The following is a 17,225-nucleotide window of genomic DNA, read 5'->3' as shown; positions in this document are numbered from 1 at the left end:
AAAAAATAATGGGAACGTAAAAAACATTTTAACTGTTATGTAAAGAGGTTCAGTAGCAGTGATGACTTACTCTAGCCTGGGAAAGGATGGCTTGAGCCTGAGCCTCTTGCGCCGTCACTACGGGTCCTTTATGTGCCTCGCCGCCTGCTCGGAACTGTTGATCACAATGAAAAATGGTGACGCAACTGAAAAAAAACCCTTGATGACAAATTAAGCAGTGCCTGACAACAATGGAAAGTGCAAATTGACTAACTAACTCTTCCGGTGCATAAAGTGGTACAACTTACTGGAAGCATCAGAATGGTACCTGCAGGCCCTGGGACACCGTCTGAACCTGGAATTCCAGGTCGTCCTGGAAGACCCTGTGGAATGACAATAAGTGACTTTCACATACATTTTAACGGTACATGTTTTGTTGAGACCACCCAAAATTTGATCAACGGATTCAATCTAATATTTTTATTTTTATTTATTTATAACAGCAATAAAGAGTTTCCCAAAGGGGTGAATTAGAAGTGACTAGTGCTCTTCCGTAACATGTTTTCAAAATAAATAGTGGGGAAAAAAAATCTTTATAGCCAATAAAGCTTCAAGATTTGAATCAGAGGTTGTTGCATATTCCTTGCAATAAAAAAGAGACTTGTCTAATTGTAACTGGATGTGATTTAATAGAGCAATGGAGGCTACTGTGAATCCTCAAGAGAAACCAGATCAGTGAAGCCCTCCAACGTCTTGGAAAGTGACGTTAAAAGAGGGTTTATAGTGACGATGATGATAATGCGTCCAGACGGAGTACTATGCCACAGAAAACCACGGGACTACAGGAAGGAGTCAGGTGTAATCCCCCTGGGCAAGACGGGTTTCCCATGGGAGGAAGTGACGGGAGGGGAGGAACTTTAAATCCAGAGGGATCACCACATCATGTCAGTGAGTTCACTTTCTTTTTCTTTCGCTTTTCTTCAATTCTTTTATTTTTTTTTTGAAAAAAGGATTTTCTTTTTGGGGATACTAATTTGATTTTTTTTCATGTTTTTTTTTATTTTTTATTTAAAATGATTAATTAATTAATCGTCAAGGACAAATGGCTTTAATGGACAATCCTTCATTTTTCTTCTTGAAAAAGATACTTTTTTGTTTCTCCCAAAAAACACAGTTTTCTTGAAAAAAAGTATTTTATACTAGTAAAAGACTGAAAATCACGCCAATATGAGTGGAAAAATGTGTTGTAAAAGTGCTGTCCCTCAACTCACCCTTGGACCGGGATCTCCATGAGGTCCTGGGGGACCTGGCAGTCCTGGGGTACCCGGGACACCCTGAAAAAAAACACAAATGCATACTTTGAGTTCATTATATCCCAAAGCTCACCACAGTCGGCCCATCCAGCACTCATGGTGTATCAGCCAACAACGACAGAAGCATAGATGGCTTCAAAAAGACCTCAAAATACAACAACCCCCCCCCAACTCTCATCATACTCCACCACTGACGCTCTTTCCATAAAGGCCCCCCTCTCTTTTATCCCCCTTTTTTAGCTGTTCTCCATGTGTGCAAGGCAGACAGGAGAAAATGTGATACTCACTGCCTGGCCGGGGGATCCTTGGGGTCCTTCTATAAGCATACCCTGAAAAAGAAAAAAAAAGAAAAAGAGTAGATAATACAGTAGCGTTACAAATAACAGACGGCTGCTGCGGGTTTGAGGTCGAGAAGTTTACGTATTGCTCCACGCAGTATTTCATCGACGGTTATGTGTGTGTGTGTGTGGTCAATTTGTTTGGACGGGTTTCAATGCAGATGGTACGGGAGGAGCTAGCATTTCACTTATTAGGCTTATATAGTGCGGAAAAAGTCGCTTAAATCACATACGCTTAAAATCTTCAATAAATCTCACACTGTCTACATTCTATTTGTTAGCAAATTAGCAGCCACTTGACAGATTAGCTGTCAAAAAGTTCATGTGTTTGACAGCCAAGTCGGTATTGTAGTAGCAATTAGACACATTGTTAATCTTTAGGCACATTCAATGGGAGAGGGACAAAGGCCATTAGCCTACTAACTAGCCATGAGCTAATTGTAGCATTGGGACAAAATCATGCTGATTAGCAATAATGTCTATTTTTCACATTTGGACTGATGTAAAATGGATATATAGACAAATGGGACGAGTTAATAAACAACTTACGGGCTCAATGATGGCAGGTTCTCCTTTCTCTCCTTTCTCACCCAGGTAACTTTGACTTCCTCCCACCTGTGGACATGAGGGGAAGCCTTTTCTTAAACACTGCCAAACACGTTTATGTTATGGGGGGGAAAAAAAACGTGAAAAGGCAAGACTGGCGACCAGCAGGACATAGCGATAAAAGTGCTAAGAAAAGCGCCGCAGACTGCTGACTACTGTTCTTGAAGATTAAGGTAGCTCGCTGCTGCTGGCTTGGAAAAATAAACCTCAGGAATAATACAGCCAGAGGCTATAATTTGGACCCCTATTTAGTAAGCTTCCTTACTAGACATTAAAAAAAAAAAAAAACACGACCCCAACTACAGGAGTTACCTGACACTATTCATACAATGACTTCACATGAGAGGCATTCCCAAGGCCCCAAAAGAAGAACCGTGTCCAGCAGTTTGAGAAAGTCATTGAGGACTTTTGCGGTGCGTTGGGAATGTAGCCCGGACAGAGAGTGCTAATAGCATGTTGGTGATTAACCCCTGAGGTTTGTCAAGTCCTGCCTTCGGAAATCTTCATCTCATAGATAGTGCAAAAAGGCCATGGCTAAACTACAGTAGACTTAATTTCAATTGTTTGATTCATTTCCTTTCACGCTTGAACAAATTGGTAGTATTCAATAGGTAGGATTTCAAGCCAGGGTTTAGGGTCTCAACTTTAGGGTTCCAGAGAGAGGTAAGGTTTTGAGCCAGAGTAAGGGTTTCAAACAAGACGCTTCAAGTTACAACCCGACATCGTTTGGAACCCGCTACGTTCCCACCACCACATCTCCGTTGTCATTACTTACGCCGCTCGTCCTGAAGTCGGTTTCCGCCGGAACACCAGTACCGAACTCTTCCTCGCCTGTAGATTTGTGGGTTTCGGTTGGAGTGCCGTAGTCGCCGTAGTCGCCGTAGTCGTAGGGCGTCTCCTGGGTCTCCTCTCCCTCATTCAGGTCGTATTCCCTGAATACGTGTGTGTCGGTGCCAGCGTCCACATTGTCATTGGTGTCCACTGTTTCGACACCGGGGGTGGGGTCCGCTCCGACCTGTTCCATGCCGGTGATGTAATCATCCACGTTTGCCTCTTCATTTGTCTGGGATGGAAGGGAGAAGGGAAAAGACAGACATTTGGAAGACATGTTTATTCTGCGTAGACCCAAAGAACACATGTCTGAAATGCCACAGACAGTCTGACGTTTTGATTTAAAATGGCTATTTTTAGGACTGGAATGAAATTCTGCTGGATATTTTGTGCAATAGAATCCATATCTGAACGTGGCAGCAAAGTTTGCGGACTCGCCATAAAACAATTAACTGTTTTTTTCCTTGGCCAAAACCCTATTGCATTATTTAAAAATTAACAGAAATGAGTTCAGTAGCTTTTCCGTAGCACAAAAGTTTGTTTCAATTTTGATTTTAATGCTACCATGCATCGAACGGACAATGTGGTTCAAGGAAAACAAATGGCCATGTTGTTCCAATTTAACCCTCAAGTGTTCCTCATTAGGATATTATTTATGTTCGTAACGATTAAGCACAAATTAAGGTTGCCAAATTCTGGATGTGTCAGAATTACGGAAAGGGGAGGGATGACTTATCTGTCTGCCGACCAGTTTTCCATTGGTTATGCTTGACATAACTATGACAACGATTTCCTGCTGTGGCCATCTTTACGACGTCATTCGTCGTGGGGAAAAACAGTAGCATATGCGGCTTTTATGATTTTGACCAAATAAGGCTTTTGACCACCAACAATGTTCATTAAAATTTCTAAAACGTTTCAGAAAATGGATGCCCGCGTCAAGACAGCTGATGAATGCGGAATATAATAGTAGGTCTTGAATAATTTAATGACACTGGAATTGACGACTTATTCGACACTGGAATTAATGACTTATTCCACCCATTCTTACACACTGTATCGATGACTCTATATATAAGACTTGACATTTAAAAAAATAAATAAAAAATTACCTGGCCCGCCGTGGGAGTTTCAGGCTGACTTCCATCCACAATGCTGTAGTCATAGTCGGTGAAGTAGTCGCCGTCTACGAGGGTCTGAAATGATTAGCACAAAAATAAAACTTAGCGATATAGCAAATTAATAGTGACCAAAGACAAATTGGTCAAATTATACCCCCCCAAAAAAAAACACAATAGTATGTCTGTGCGCTTTTTAAAACCTTTTAACTGCAGCTCTAAGGCTAAAGAAATCTTGAACTTCAGATTTTCTTTTTAATACTTGTGCCGTCTTGTGAATATTTTACTGCATAGCTATTTAACTGTTGGCCTAATTAACACCCAAATAAAACTTGGAAAATTTCAAACTGGACATAAAAAAAAATAAAAAATCAAAGAGGAAAATACAGACAGACAAAAGATAGACAAGAACCCAAGCTTGGACAGATTTGTTATTCATGACAATGGCTGCCATGAAAACAGTATTAGTCGCGGCGGTACCTCGGTCTTGGCGCCTTCCGTTGGGGCGGGTTCGGTGGTGAGTACTCCTTCGCTGTAGTCATAGAACTCACCATAATCATAGTTAGTGTACTGTAAAAGGGGAAGAAGAAATAGACAGGAAAGGGGTGCAGTCAATCCATCGATGCCGTCATGTAAATAAACCAGCACAATGTCATATTGTACAGTATTTACATGGCAAAAGAAAGCAAGCATGTTATTTTAGAAATAACATGTTCAAAAAAAAATAAATCACATCCATATGAACAGAAATAATATATATGGATAAAAATAACAACAAATCTTGTTTGCTTCCAAACAAGTTATTATGCGGTCAAACCGTGACATGTTGCTACACGTAAGGTCTGAATTACAAAGTTAGCCAGACGCATTCATTAATGGGGCTCCATTAAAGTGAGTGTGCAATCCTGACTCATGGTGGGAAAAGGCAAAATTACAGGAACAAATCGCAGCCACTAAATGACTTATAGCGCTAAATAAACGTGCGGCCTGGGCTCGAAAATTGCCCACATGAATGCAGGGCAAAATAATCAGCTACAGGGATATAATGTTGCTATTTATTTACTGCGTTAAAGTCGAGCCACCCAGGACAAACCGCACAGGAAATGGGTACAAGTTTCTCTGATTCGCATAAAATGTGGGAATTGGTGCTAGCCTAAGCACCAATTCAGAAAACGTTTACACTAACTTCAAGTTAATGACACGCTTAAAAAAAAGCTGCACTTCACTAAAAAAAAGAAGAAAAATTTCATTTTGCCAGAAAAATAAAGAAAAAAAAATTGATGCTGTTAAATATGACTAAAATTTCCTGTGCCAAAAACTGGCGTACATTTATTGACAGTTTAACAATGGCGAGACCTATCAAGCCTCAATTCCTGATACGCATTACACGGGTGAATATTAGTCCCATGGACAACTGTTGACATTGTGAAAAAGCGATAAAAGCTGCAATGTTGGCTAAACATCCGTCCGGAGGTCACACAAGGAGCCGAGGCCCGGCCAGACAGGCGAGACAGTCTGACATGAGGGGAGATAGAGAGCGCGGGAGGGTTGAGAGGGTTGTGGGGGCGTGGATTTACGACTGGAGTGCTTGGCTGGGAGCTTTACCGCGAGGCTTGGATGAAATTGGAATTGGACGCGCACTCGTGCACACATATGGACACGCACTCCCGTATCACTTCGCTTCCTCTTTCCTTTCATCCTGAGCCGCACACATGTGGCTGACAACTGCACAGCGACGGCGGGGTCAAGGCGGTTGCTCCCTGGCGCTTTCCATACGCATCCATACCAAGTAAATATGTTCAAAGGTTTTGAAACTTGGTGACTCTTAATGGTGAATAAACTATAGATGATGCACTTTTGAACTCGCCCACTGCCATTGACGGTTATTGACGTCAAAGCTCCATTGTAACTGGTCTGGCAGGGAATGAGGTAAAAAGGAAACTATTGGCGTTGGTCTTCACTTAAAAGATAAACAAAGGTCTCCATACACGTTTATAATGAGTAAATCTGTCTGAAAAGCTATGAGGAGGGGGACTGCGTGGAACATTACGGCTATAACGTCAACGGTGAATAAACTATACGTGCAGCCAAACTGTCTCTCTCTCTCTCTCTCGCTTCGCTTGACAGCCTCCACCAGAGTGAACTTGATGATGATGAAGCAACATTTTCCAGCCACTTCTTCCATACTTGAACTCGGCATTGAGAAAAAAAAAAACGTTTCCAGGTATTAGAAGTCTTGCTGCATAGGGGAAAGGAAAAAAGGTTGGATTTCGGGTAGCGCAGCCTGCTGAACTCATTAGTGATATAAATCACGGGGCCACTGCAAAGCGGCGCTCGGTTCGAGCTCAGCGGCAAGGAAAAAAAAGAGGAGGGAAATTTTCCAGCGTGAGTTCATGAGTTATTTGGTCAAATACTTGACGGAAAATGTCAGCTGACAATGGAGGCTCACATTAGAGAAGACACAAAGAATGATAAAAACTTTGATGGACAAGGAAATATTTGTAGTGATTTTGGATGCTTCGCCCGTCACTTTAAGACAACTTGTGACTTCCCAGCCAATTATTATAAATTGAAGTTACAAATGACAAAGTGTATAAAAAAAAATCTACTTTCCATGTATTCCCTTTTTCTACTGACCTCTTCCTCAGGTTCTTGGGCCTGGGGGGTGTCCTGGTGGTTGGGGGTTTCACAGTCGGGGCTGTAGTGTTCACAGTAGTCATAGGCGGCCCGGGGGTCTGCCACAATCAGCAGCTGCTGGATGTCACCCTGGACGATGACAAAGAGTGTCAGGTAAAACCCCCCCAAAATGTCATTTTCACACAATCAGCACCTTCTTCTTGAATGATGATCATAAAAGGTGACAATAAAAACACAAGCAGGATGTGGTAGAGCACGATAGGCCGTAATCCTCCTGATCGAAAAGGTCGTTAATCAAGGCTCGAGGCCAATCTGCAAGCATCTGCCACGAGAGAGGCTGCCAGTCCCCGTGCACAGCAGATAAATAACCAAGGTCTGTAGTTATCGCAGGACGTCTGGTTTTCATGAGCGTTTGGAAAAGGAAATTACATCTGCACCGCTAACACTGCCGTCAGCCAAAACGCCTCGCTCGAAGGCACGTTGAAGAATGTGACTGCTTCCAGTCGATCAGCAAATAAAAACATTTGGAATGAATGGTTATTGCATCGTAAGTGTCCTAAAATAGTGTTTAAAGACATTTATTTTAGATTTTAGTTTCGTGTCATTTTGACTGACAAGGAACCATACTGGGTAACAATCGGCAAAAAAAAAAAAGAGCAACAACAAAGACTTATGAAGTAACAAATGTCTTCAAATAAATCCTAAAGCTGCGACAAATACGTTCATACTTGGATAGTTTTGTCACGAATGATTCGGTGTGGACTAAGATGCAACAACAAGCCGAGCAGCAGGGTGCTTATTTGTCTGTTTGTCTCGTCTTTGTTGTTATTAGTGCGCATATCCGCTCCGCATTCTCCATTCTTTGTTTATTAATTCTACGTGGTGGGATGTTTACGTTGAAATGTCGGTGCTACGGGGACGCTCACGAGATTCGGCGAACAGGGTTACGTCACAAAATGTACTTCCTGTCTTCAATTGAGTCTTTTATTGTTTTTAAGTCTCGATATCGATATTAGCTTGAATTTACACTTGTATGAATGATAAAATGGCACTTTGAAAATTGCCTGCAGAATTATGAAAACAAAATATGATGACAGAGCTTGATTCTGGCACAAACTGAAACTTTTGACATTGGCAGACTGTCTTTTTGTCTCTCTCTCTTCCTCACCCCCGATGACATCACTCTGGCCTGCCCCTGACACCAATCACGGCCCACATTGAGTCCAGCCCAGGAGGTGACACACCATCCAGCTACTTACTCCTCTCCTCCATATGAGCAACTTGCTTTATTTCTTATTGTCTTATTGCAAGAGCACAAGAAGAACTGTGGGAGTGGAACAACACACGCAGATGGAATTTGAGGGGGAAAAATGCACAAGGACAACAATTAGCCAAGGGAAGTGTGCCTAACACTCTCCAGATTCCCAGCCCGACCACGGCTTTAAGTATCAGCGGACGACAGAAGAAGTCTACTGAGATAAGAGCAAAAAGTGCTTTTTGAACTGGACAGGTGGGATAACGTCACATTAGGTACAATGGATTTGTAGCCATAATACTAAACTGCATTTGAATTGTAGCCAGGCATCTTAACACTTCTGGTTTTCATATTAAACTCAACATTAGCATTCATGCTAACCTAAACGCCTTCGCAATTAACAAAATTCATTTTTATTTAGTTCTCAGCGAAATGAAAAATTGCCTTCCTTCATAGTAAAGGCAACTAGTTTAAGCCTTTGAGCTTAACTAACCCGAAACACAATTAACGGAGTTCACACACAACGGACTCTCTAGCATCTGTATTAAATATAAAAAAGTGGGAGCACAGAGGCTGCATAATTGGAAGACCTGCTGGGTGAGGATATGTGTCTACCAGCTGTGGAATGTGAGCACATGCTGATCATTATTCCAGCTTCTCCTTGCACTTGCAAGACTTCTGCATCTGCCACCCAGCACTAAGATTAAATAGTCGGAATTTAACTTAGCGTAAAAGAAGAAATTGCTGAGTCGAAAGGCTGTAAGAGTTTAGTTAAGCGTGAAGGTATGCTGACATGAAGACACGACGTGTTCAACTTATTTAGCATCAATGTAAAAGAGTCTAAAAGATGTCACCCTAGGTGAGCGTGAAGGCTAAAATAATATCTTACGTTAGTGCAAAGATTATTACATCATGAAGGCAAAACGAGTTTAATTGAGTGCTAGGACCATAAGTGTTGAGTTTAGGGTTAGTATCAAGGTTAAGTACACCCAGTAGGCCAGCAGTTAAGGGTAGGAGGCCTGGTCCTGAGGTCCACCACAGTGTTTAGTGTCGCGATGAAATAGTTGAGATGAGATTAGCATGAAAGCTAAAAGTTGAGTTCAGTAGGAAGACAAGACGTGCAAGTCTTGTACTAGTGAATACAAGTTTTACAATGCCCAATAATTTCCGGCTGGAAGGAATTAATTTATTTTCCATTATTTCCTATGGCTTTGTATTTTCTGATCATAAACATATGCAATTTTCCAGTACATCTGGTTACGTCCCGAAGGTGTCAAGGAGGGCTGAATGTAGCACAATTACAACAAAATCTGAAATCAAACAAACATATGGTTTGTATTATGCAAACATATGCTTCAATAATGACAATACAACAACACAGGACGTTTGTAATCAGCCATTAAGCAGGAAGTAATTAGAACATATGTTTCAATGTCTTAATAGTGTCCGATGAAAAACACCTCAATGTCTGCTTAATTTAGCAGAAAGGCTAAGCGAAATTACTTTTAATTCATCCATTCATTCTCCGAACTGCTTATCTGTACTCTCACGGGCATTTCGGAGTGTTTGAGATAATTTAGCATGAAGTGATTTAGGAAAAACACAAATCTCCAGTGTACTAAGAATAGTCAAGACTTGGAGAAAGTGTTTTTGTTCACTCGTCTCTGCTCGACTCATAAGAAGCTTAATTACAATCTTCAGTGTGGCTTCCAGTCTAGCGTTCTTTCCCTCATAAAACTAATTCACAACGGCGGCTTTTATGGCCGCACGTAACCATGCTATATTTCCTTATCAACGCTGTCAGGACATCTAACCATGGCTGCCTCATTTTAGCCAGCATTCCAAGATCACACATCAAAGCGTTGAGCATTGAAGTCACATTTTCCACTTAGGTCACAACCAGCTTGGCCTTGCTAAGTATAACAGAGCACAGAGTAGGCTAAAAGAGCTAAATATAGTTTGCTAGAGTTGGGATTAGTTTAGCGTAAAGTCTAAAGTTGAGTTTTGAATGCAGGTAGAATGAAGACCCATTAGCACATGTCTGGCAAATCACCCAGTCTCGTGTTTAGTTTCGAATAAAGGTTCAAAGTGTTGACTTTAAATTAGGAAGACATGTTTAGTTATGGATGGAGCGTTGAGTTTAACTTGGCATGAGTAGCATGAAGGCTGCTAGTGGTGAATTTAGCTTAGCACAAAAGCATACATGGGAAAAACAGTAACTTGGCCAAAAACATCTTCCCCCAACCAACTTGACAATCAAATCAATCTTGTCGACTTGATGGGTTACGCCCTTCTTAAACGCAGAACACAAGGGGTTCAAACGGACTAATATTGGAAGTTAGTCACCTCGAAGACTTGCTCATCAAGGATCCTGGTGCCAAAGACGGTGATGCCTTCCGTGTTGATGGTCGCATCCTCGCTCCTGGCCAGAGTCTTTGTCACCTTTCTCTTACAGTCCACAATCATGGTGACACTCTTCTTCTCCACGCTGATGGCCACACGATGCCACCTAATGACCAAAAAACAGGCAATTATTCACATACAGACCCTGGAAATCACCTGAAATGGGAGCTTCAATCAAAACGGGTCAATTTGGTTTTGGTTACAGATTCTTGAGCCCGCTAAACTAAACTTAAGCCCACTGAATCGGTGTATTTTTGGCAAGGGCGAGTTCCGATACTGGTATCGGTTTAGAGCCAAAACAAATGGAGGTCTGTCAGGGAGCAACTGAGAGGTCTGTCGGTACGTGACGTTATGACAATGATGACCATCTTTTATTTTTTGCCGTCATTTGTCAGCAAAACGCACATCCACCGGTGCTGAGTCACTCACTTGCCATCAGCCAGGTTAATGGAGCGGAACAGGGGGTACTCCTCGGGGGCCGGCTTTCCGTGCTGGTCCTCGAACAGGAAGATGGGCGAGCGGCCCACTTCCACGCCTAACTGCTGAATGCCCTGCTGGTTGTATACAGACAGCAGGAAGGACTGCAGGCCTGATTTGGGCTTGACAGTGAACATGATGGAGAAGTCTTCTGGGAAAACTCCATCTGGAAAAGGGCACCCAAGGATGCTAGGTTAGATAACATGGAAGAAATAGCTTGGCTATCTTAATACGTAATTATAATTTTATAATTTGACCAACATTATTACAAAAATGTAAAATTTCTTTCAGTGATATTTTTATTCAGCATGAATGCAACTTTGGTAGAAAGTGTTGACTTTACTTTGCATAAGGGTAGGAAAGACTTTAGTTTGGCAAAAGAGTTGAGTTACTGTAAAAGATAAAAATCTTCATGTAGTTGTAGTGTGATGGCCAAAAGAGCTTAGTGTCAAGGCTACGTATCAAAGTGTGACTCGAACCATGTCGTCCGCCTTTGCCAAGTGTCTTTCTCTTGCCACATAAAACCAAACCGTCCAAACGAATGCAGCCAGAGAAATTTTCGCATCCACCACAGCAACTTTCGAGGGATTGTTTATTTCTGATTAAGTGTGTCGCCCTCACAGGACGCTTACGGCGGTACACGCACCACAGGTTGCCCACCCTGACCCACAACGCGCCACAGTAGCCTTCTGTGTCTCATTAAAAAAAAAAAAAAAAAAAAAAAAAAAGAAGAAGAGCCAGACAGTCTTGGAGTGTCTGCCAACTACAGCAAAGTGGAAGCTGGCAGCAATTAAACTCGAGAAGGGTGCAGGCTATATTGACGCTGGCAGTTTACATTGTACTTAATTACAAGTAGTGCGTCGCCACTTTTCCACATATGATTGGATAAAACAAAATGGGTCTAGCTCTTTGTTTACAAGACAAACAGACGTTGATTGAGACTTTGTGGGAAAGCTTTTTTCTATTAAAACCATTTGATGTTTTCTTTTACTAAACATACAATTGAACAAACGCTCACTCGTACCCACTTTTTCGAGAAAAATAAAAGACAGAATTTGTCTAGATGCTGCTTTTTATTATCATTAACCTACAGGACTTGAATTTTGTTTTGTCTTTAGGAAATAAAAGTTGATCCGCATCATCCTTTGTAAAATCATTCTGGACCTGCACTCAATGGAAAATATTTGGATACTGCAAGTGTTGTTTCGCAAGAAGCGACGTTTACCTGGGAAGAGCTGCTTGGTCGGACCGCTGATCTGAGCGTTCTTGCTTACTCGGTACGCAATATCGGGTTTGGAGCCACGGCGCATTGTGCAGAATCCGGGTGTCTTCTTCACGCCTACAGGCGAGCTCTTGAAGTCCAAAGCCTTCAACACGTCCACTGGCTCGGCTGTGAGGGCAGAAGAGAAGATATGAGTCAATTCAATTCAATAGAAATTTAAATATTGATTAGTAGTTTAGAAAGTCATATTGTGACATTCATAAGGTGTATTTTTTTCCCAAGATGAAATCCAATGTTACAAAAATAAAGTTGTATTTTTTTCCCTAAAATAAAGGTTTTTTTTTTAGATAAAAATTCATAACATTTCACATATTTTCCACATGAAAATGAGTCTTTATAAGAAAAAGTACGAGCTATATCAAACAACCCTCATGAGCCAAACACACGCACGCATACCACGAAAGCCCCATTTGAAACAGAGGTGCCGCAAGGTCCCGTGAAAACACGTAATAATAATACTGCACCGCCTTATATTATTTCAAAAATATTAGCAGGTTTTTACAGCTCCCTTGTTGCCGTTTGGGAAACGGTCCAAACTATTTAACACTCGCCAAACGAGTCTTTTCTTGTGTCTCGCCCCCTCCCTAAATAATACACACTGCATTCCTCAAGCAAATCCCTGTTTTGTGTCCATTTCCTGTCACGTGATTACTTATTACAGCGATGATAAGAGGGGAAATGAGGCCGGGTGATTGCGCTTGTCCCATCAAAGTGTTGTTTAAGGTCACTTGGCATCCCAACTGCACAACAGACAAAAAAGTTAAGTCAAGAGCTTATTTATATACTTAGCCCTTAATCACAAAACTCATTTAACGAGTCACCTCAAAATAGGAGTTCTGATTTATGTGAGGAAAACTTCCAGCTGGACAAAATCGTGCCCCAAGCGTGTGCAACCTATGACTTTTGACCCCTTGCACATTTTTTTAAGTAAAAAAGCACAGAATAAAAACATCCGCCGCTTGATATGATTTTCTTCTGATGGCACGTGAAGCAAGGGAAGTGCTGATTGTGCGGTTCCTGTATGGGTGGCTGCCTACTTGGTTGGGATTGGGGGGTGGGGGTGGGGGTGGGTTGCTTCTGCTGGAGCTTGAAGTCCACATGCTGAAGCCATTATGGGCCTGGCACCACTCCCTGCGCACCCCTCATCCCCCTTTAGTAAAACATACACAAGACTAAACTAGAATGGCCGCAACTTTCTCCGTTACTTCTCCTTCTTTGCAAGGTTTTATTAGTCATGCTTTATTAAGTGGTTAGTATCTTGTTTGTCAATGCTTTATGAAGTGTTATGAATTACTTTTATAGTGCTTCATAATGTCATAAAAATGGGTTGTCAATGCTTGAATTTATTATTTTTTTTAAATGCCTTATTATGAGCTAATTAACTAGTTTTATGATACTTGAGTTATTAACTAGTTTCACCCTGCGATTGGCTGGCAACCAGTGGAGGGTGTGCCCCGCCTCCTGTCCAAAGACAGCTGGGATGGGCTCCAGCGGTTCAGAGAATGATGGATTAATAATTCTCAAAGTTGCTATTAACTAGTTCAATAATGATTCAAAAAAATTGTTGGTAACTTGTCAATACTTGATTTTAATTACTTTATTAATCCTTTATAAGGCTATTGTCAAATGATAAGATTTAAGTGGGGCGGTTGCTTGTGCATACCTAATAGTTAACATGTAGCTTATTAATGATATTACAAATGATTAATAAGGGGATATAAACACCTTTATACAATTGTCGATTGAGGCATTCATTCGGCACCAAACTTACACATACTTACTAATATTCAACACAAGTAGTTAATAAGTAGCACAATAGTCATGTTAGAAACGTTTTACAAGTTATTAACTAATAACTCTAAATGACTGACTACAACTGCGTATAACGACACTATTTAGTACATATGCTGCCAAACTGTGTACTGTATATCGTTATTAACATTACCACGCTAAATGTTTAAGCTAATGCTCTATAAAGTCTTCATAAATGGTTATACGCCAAATGATTTCTGTATGACAACACTGCTATCACCAAATGCTTAACAAAACTGTCCATAAGTTAAGTAATGATGTTATAAACACTTAATAAACAGCTAAAAATGTTCAACTTGAATTAGGGATAATAATAATAATGCCCAAGATTTATTTAGCACATTTCTGGGCACGTTTAAGATAAAGCCACGCTTGATTTTTTTTTTATTCAAGTATGTTTTAATGAGACATTACCTAGTTCATAAAAACTTAATAATCCAATTAGAAACCCCACCAGGGTTCCATTGTCTTCATGCATGGTGGTCATGTTTTTTTTAAAAAAATAAATCAAAAGTGTGACTAAAAGGCAACATATTCATATTTTCAAAAATGAGCCTCTTGGAATACAGTGCAGAGATACTGCTTCTTCTCTGCAAGTTTGGGAATACCTTTGTGCATTACTGCATACCTTAAAGCCTCATATATTCCAGATGTGGCCTATTGCTCAGGACACCCACCCCCATTCCCACTCTCCACTTTCCACACCACTTTCCTTTCTTCGCTTTTCTTCTTTCCATCGCACGGCACACTGTCCCGATCCAGCATTCCAGCCACTCTAACTCGAAAGATAATCGACTAATAACCACGACTGCTTTAATGGAGTGTTTGCGGGCCATTAAAGCGGCTCATTTGTCAACGTGTGTCAGCAGCAGCAGCAGCAGCAGGAGCAGGAGCACGTCTGCCGTGTTAACAAGCCCCACTGGGGGGAATCAAGGGGGGGGGGGGTGATAACCTGCCTAAGGTGCATGCAGAGACACGAAGTGAAAGGTAGAAAATTTGATTAAAATCATTTCAAGGGAAAGCCTCAGATGTGGAGGCGATAATTTCAGCCTCAATTGGGTTTGATGTGGGTTTGGGCTGCGATTAAGCCGGGAATCTTCTCCAAGGGACTTTTTTTCTCTCTCTCTCTCTTTCACAAGAGGCGCTCTAACGAGGTCTGGCAGCAATGACAGCAATCAAAGTCCCCTACCCGCCTCCCCAAGAGACCCCGCAAATATTTGCGTGTGCACATCATGCAATTATGGTGAGCTTCCATCTCAATCATGGTGGGACGGAAGGAGGGGCGAGATGGGACGCTTGGCTTTGATGGTTACACAATGTATAGTTTTCTGACGCTACTAACTATTATTGCTGCAGTTCCCATTCTATTCATTCATACATCAATGCTGTTGACTATTCGTGCAGCTGTTCACATTTGTATATTTACTGTGTCATCGCTCCACTAACCTGTTGGCAATTATTTCAAACATGTTATTTTTCTATGTATAATGCTGCTGACTATTCGTGCTGCTGATAGTTTGGATTCTTTGAGATTGTTATTCTTGGTTGCTGCTACTGTCCACTTAAAATCTGAATTCCTCCATTGTGGAAAAAAAAAAAAAGAAAGGCTAACCACAGTTTCTTTCTCAGAAATGTCCAAGTTTTTTGGCTTTGAAATAAGCCCAAAAAGGCAACTATTTGAAAACATGAATATTAGAAAGCCAGCAGATGCATATTTTTATATGCCTGGCTAGAGGCCACACAGTATGGATGCCTCTTTGGCTTCCCAGACACTATTCTTCAAAGCTAGACGTTAATGTGACCCACATATGTGTTTTTAAACCAGTCAAAATAGTTCACTTTTTCTCTCCTCCTTTCTTCCTTTTCCATCACCGCCTCATTCTTTTTTTTAGGGGGGGATGGGGGGGATGGAAAAGAGATCCTTCCAGGGGCTGGGATTTGAATTCCATGCCTCAGAGTTCAACAATGTCAAACATTAAAAACATCATGACAATTAGAATATTTATTTACAGGGTAATGAGAAAAGCAGAAGTTTTATGACCAGGAGGAATGAGAATAAAACAAGTGCACAGCCTTCACAATGAATAGTAGTCTCAATCCTTAGCCCTTTTTTTTTTTACACACACATAAGTCCAACATTAAGGTTCACCTCAGCGGACCACACCTATAAAATATGGGACTTTGGGTTGCACGTGTGCCAGGTCGAAACCTTCAATCACTTGCAAGTCAAACGTGACTCAAAACATATCGTAAAACTAGTTTAGGGAAGGTTCAACGGTGTGTAAAGATACATGAGTTCAACTGAAGAAAAGCTGTGAATGCAAGATGCAAGAGCCACGTAATTAAGATGAGAATTCATCAATGAATGTCATTTTAACAAATCACACGGAAATAATCATCATCATCCCTCTCTGATTTGGAAGGTTGGAATTTAAACAAAAAAGGCTTCTTACCTGCTCTGACAGCGGCGGTTTGTAGAATTAAAACAACAACGGCGGCGAACGTGGACCCCTGCAGCCACCTTTTCGTCCTCCACCTGGCGGGCCGCCTCTGTGTCTCCATGGTGATCGCCCGCGCTGGTGGTGCACGAACTTTTGTCGGTAAATTGGAAAAGTTAAATGAAAATAAATCCCCCAGAAGAAAGTGTGTGTGCTCGCACTACTACAGCTCCATGTGGGGGAGGAGTGACGATGCCTGTGGCGGCCTGTCGAGAAGCTTCAGACCGGCTTCCCCCTTTCTTCAAGCGCAGCAGCACACTGATGGAGGAGCGCTGTCAAGAAAAAAAATCCAGTAGGCTCCTTGAAAAGGGCTGGACGTAGGCCAACGAGGAGGATACTCACAGTGGAAAAGCATCCGTTCATCAAATCACCACTTGGGAAGGTTTTCCCCCCGCCCCCTTTACCTCCCTTTGGTCCTCCCCTCACCGCCATCATCTTCAGCAGAGCATCACTGGCTTCAGGTGCAACTCCTCAGAATCACATCAAAAGCTTTCAAAATTGAAGGGGTGAAAAAAAAATGGTGTTCAAGTCATCTGTAAAGAATATGGCTAATGAAAATAAAAAATACAACTTCAGAGTTGTGGGATTTTGGAAAATCTTGTGAGAATTCAGCTTGACCCTATTTGACAGAAAAGAAGCACGTGATAATAGGCATGGAAAACAAAACGGAATATTA

The 17,225-nt window shown here is 41.5% G+C and overlaps 1 protein-coding gene across 2 annotated transcripts in view; it reads right to left on the bottom strand.

Annotated features, from left to right (window-relative positions):
- LOC119137581 (collagen alpha-1(XI) chain-like) overlaps positions 1 to 16,835 on the bottom strand; it is a 35,279-nt gene extending 18,444 nt beyond the window's left edge. The window contains exons 1-13 of one of the 2 annotated variants that reach the window (XM_037277022.1): positions 16,505 to 16,835; positions 12,183 to 12,347; positions 10,910 to 11,123; positions 10,424 to 10,586; positions 6,823 to 6,951; positions 4,666 to 4,755; positions 4,180 to 4,263; positions 3,012 to 3,299; positions 2,180 to 2,245; positions 1,580 to 1,621; positions 1,251 to 1,313; positions 288 to 362; positions 71 to 154 (exon numbers count right to left, since the gene is read on the bottom strand). In XM_037277022.1, the coding sequence (XP_037132917.1) occupies positions 71 to 154; positions 288 to 362; positions 1,251 to 1,313; positions 1,580 to 1,621; positions 2,180 to 2,245; positions 3,012 to 3,299; positions 4,180 to 4,263; positions 4,666 to 4,755; positions 6,823 to 6,951; positions 10,424 to 10,586; positions 10,910 to 11,123; positions 12,183 to 12,347; positions 16,505 to 16,613 (1,572 nt within the window). In that variant the 5' untranslated portion in view covers positions 16,614 to 16,835. The remainder of the gene's footprint in view (positions 1 to 70; positions 155 to 287; positions 363 to 1,250; positions 1,314 to 1,579; positions 1,622 to 2,179; positions 2,246 to 3,011; positions 3,300 to 4,179; positions 4,264 to 4,665; positions 4,756 to 6,822; positions 6,952 to 10,423; positions 10,587 to 10,909; positions 11,124 to 12,182; positions 12,348 to 16,504) is intronic. The other variant, XM_037277024.1, reaches the window with a different exon arrangement.
- Positions 16,836 to 17,225: the final 390 nt, after the last annotated feature.

Source organism: Syngnathus acus, chromosome 17, assembly GCF_901709675.1.
Source record: "Syngnathus acus chromosome 17, fSynAcu1.2, whole genome shotgun sequence".
Lineage (NCBI taxonomy): Eukaryota > Metazoa > Chordata > Actinopteri > Syngnathiformes > Syngnathidae > Syngnathus > Syngnathus acus.
Note: the sequence above shows the minus strand (reverse complement) of the source record. Positions and strands in the feature narration are given on the sequence as shown.